The 2652-nt window shown below is 51.6% G+C and overlaps 1 protein-coding gene across 1 annotated transcript; it reads left to right on the forward strand.

Moving 5' to 3' along the window:
* Window positions 1–1195: 1195 nt before the first annotated feature.
* Window positions 1196–2643, forward strand: BU25DRAFT_463156 (ankyrin; the record flags this gene model as incomplete). Its single annotated transcript, XM_033710582.1, has 2 exons — window positions 1196–1534; window positions 2140–2643. Coding segments are annotated over 2 exons (843 nt in total), but the record flags the coding sequence as incomplete, so codon positions are not given.
* Window positions 2644–2652: the final 9 nt, after the last annotated feature.

The following is a 2652-nucleotide window of genomic DNA, read 5'->3' on the forward strand; positions in this document are numbered from 1 at the left end:
CGTAGCGACGACAGCTACATCACCAATCCGGAACATCTTGAGCGACACATTTGTCTGACACCAGCAAGCGGCCCTGAAGCGGACGAGGATATCCCAGTGGAGCGCAGCATGCAATAGATCGTATTCACACATTCTCACCCACTTAATCATGACGACCCCAATTCTCGAACCTGCTGCCCTATGCAGGCACACCCCCCTCTACGAACGAAACTTGCGAAACGCACATTCGGTATTCCCAAGGCGCGTCCGGCTCATGACAGTCAAGTCACCACACAACACGGGCATAGAGGTCTCTTGATTCGGCTATAGCAATGTGCACCGGCGGGCACAACAACGGCGCGGAGGCCCACCACCAGGCATTGTAATAGACACAATGGATGACGCGATAGCGGGCACGACAGCAGGTAAGGTGCATCCCCGGGTAGAGAGACACACTGCGTCGCGAGACAGGTTGGCGGTTCGGACCTCTCCAACAAGGATCGCTGCGGTGTTGGCTATGCTGTCGATCGTTTCGTCAACGCCGTCAATCGACGCTTCAACAATACGCCCCACTGTCTACTCACGACTCCGAGAGTCTCCTTAGATATCGGAGGGCTAGGGGAATAGGGCAACTAAGGAACATCATTTTCCTAGTCTTTAGATATAACTTCTACGTGAGAGCGTGTATGCCGAGAGCTCCGTTGAATAAGGGAAAAGTTCCTTGGAAGCGGCCTGATGTGGCGAGATGCATCAGTGCATATCAGTGCCACTTTTCATTGGCTCTTCAAAGTAGCCGTGGCGCATGGCGGCGGTTCTAGAAGTGCCTAAAGGCATATGCCCAGTCTTGTTGTTCCCTAGGACTGTGCCTCGATGGCTGCCTGCGCCGTTCTCATCCTTTCATACAGAATTTCACAACCTTATGGCAGATCGGCGTCCCTATCAGCAGTGATGATCGCCTTCACTTACAACAACCGCGCTCTTGTCTGAGACTTTGCTTCAATTTGACCAACGTACCTACTACTCGAGAGATAGCGTCAGGGAAGCTGAACCCACCCAGTGCTGCACAAGGTTTAGTTTGCGGCTGAGTAACTCAGTAATTCAGCTTTGTCGAACAGCTGCCTTGTGTAAATAACCTTTGGGCATCGCGTTCGCATCGGAAGAGAGCATCATATATCCTTTTCGTACACGACTGTCGTCGTGTGCATCAATTGTTGCAATGCCCACGTCGGTCACCACTACTTCGCCCATAGCACTTGTGAATCACCAACCCATTACATCTGCCCCTGTTCTGCATCAGCCTGGTACCCCGCCCAACCCGCCAGCACCCTCGGGAGTATCAACGACATCAACAACGGTGATCAATACTACGTCACGAAAGTCTGCAGTGGGCTTCTACCTAGGGCGAATCAAGAAGCTGATGAAGTCGCCCGACATTTCGACTGTCATCCTGAGTACGATGATCGCCATCATCTTTGGGGTCCCTACCTGGCTTGGCCTTCGCCTAGCAGCATGGACAAGCAAGAAAGACTTCTACATGCTCTGTCTGGAAAAGATGGTATGTGTAGCCCTTCAAAATAACGGAAGCCTTCGTTGACATGCCCAAAAAGTCCACGTTTACAGACGTGAAGCTTAAACAATGTCAAATTGCAGTCCAAGCTGGCTTGCCTCCACCGCCACTGTCAAACTTAAAGCGTGCAGTCAGTACCCAACGATCTTTTAGAGTACGCCCAGCAGCCAAAATGCTGCGACGAGCCTTGGATGCGACAAGTGTCGCAACTGGTACGCACATGCACAGTCCGACGGTCAGAACTCCCTGGGCCTGCGACTCGACTATGTTAACAGTTCTTCTTGTCTTTGTCATCTCAGCTGTTGCGATTACCCGGGGTAAAATTGCATGGCGGAGAATGCAAGGCGGCAAACGAAAAGCCAAGACCAGTTTAACAATGCCACAACCGTACCTAGGTTACAGCAACCAGCTTACATTCCTGGTCAGCAGTGTCGTTCTGGCCGGTATTTTCATTAATATCACTCTTTGTATGGTCCAAGTCAAAATCGGAGTGAGGTTGGCCAGTGAAGCATACCTTGCGTTTTGTACTGCTCAAAAGGTATTAGCGAGATGATGTCTTCAGCACATAAAGTATTGATGCTAAGAACCCATAGGACTACGAACGCTCAGCAGACTGTACTGCTGCATTGAACACCGATGGTGAATATGTACAGTCTAGCTGGCTGGGATCGTTAGACGCTATCACAATCATTGTCATCTCAGCTGCAGCAGTCACGATACTCGTCGCGATGTTGAGTATATGTTTTCCAACTGGACCTCGAATTGTTACCTCGCCGTTATTGGCTCACACTAGCTCAATGGACTTGGAGTACACCGGACACTACCACAAAGACTTCGACACGGCTTCAATTGGAGGCCAAGAGCAGGAAGTCATGATGCTGCTCGACAACAACGCCAACGTCAACGCGCAGGATGGAGCCTACATCAACGGACTCTACGCAGCTTCAGAGAAAGGCCAGGAGCAGATAGTCAAGATGCTGCTCGGCAAAGGCGCCAACGTCAACGCGCAGGGTGGAGAGTACGGCAACGCACTGCAGGCAGCTTCGGCTGGAGGCCACGAGCAGGTGGTCAAGATGCTGCTCGACAAAGGCGCCGACGTCAACGCG

The sequence above is a fragment of the Macroventuria anomochaeta genome, assembly GCF_010093625.1.
Source record: "Macroventuria anomochaeta strain CBS 525.71 unplaced genomic scaffold BU25scaffold_48, whole genome shotgun sequence".
NCBI classification, from domain to species: domain Eukaryota; kingdom Fungi; phylum Ascomycota; class Dothideomycetes; order Pleosporales; family Didymellaceae; genus Macroventuria; species Macroventuria anomochaeta.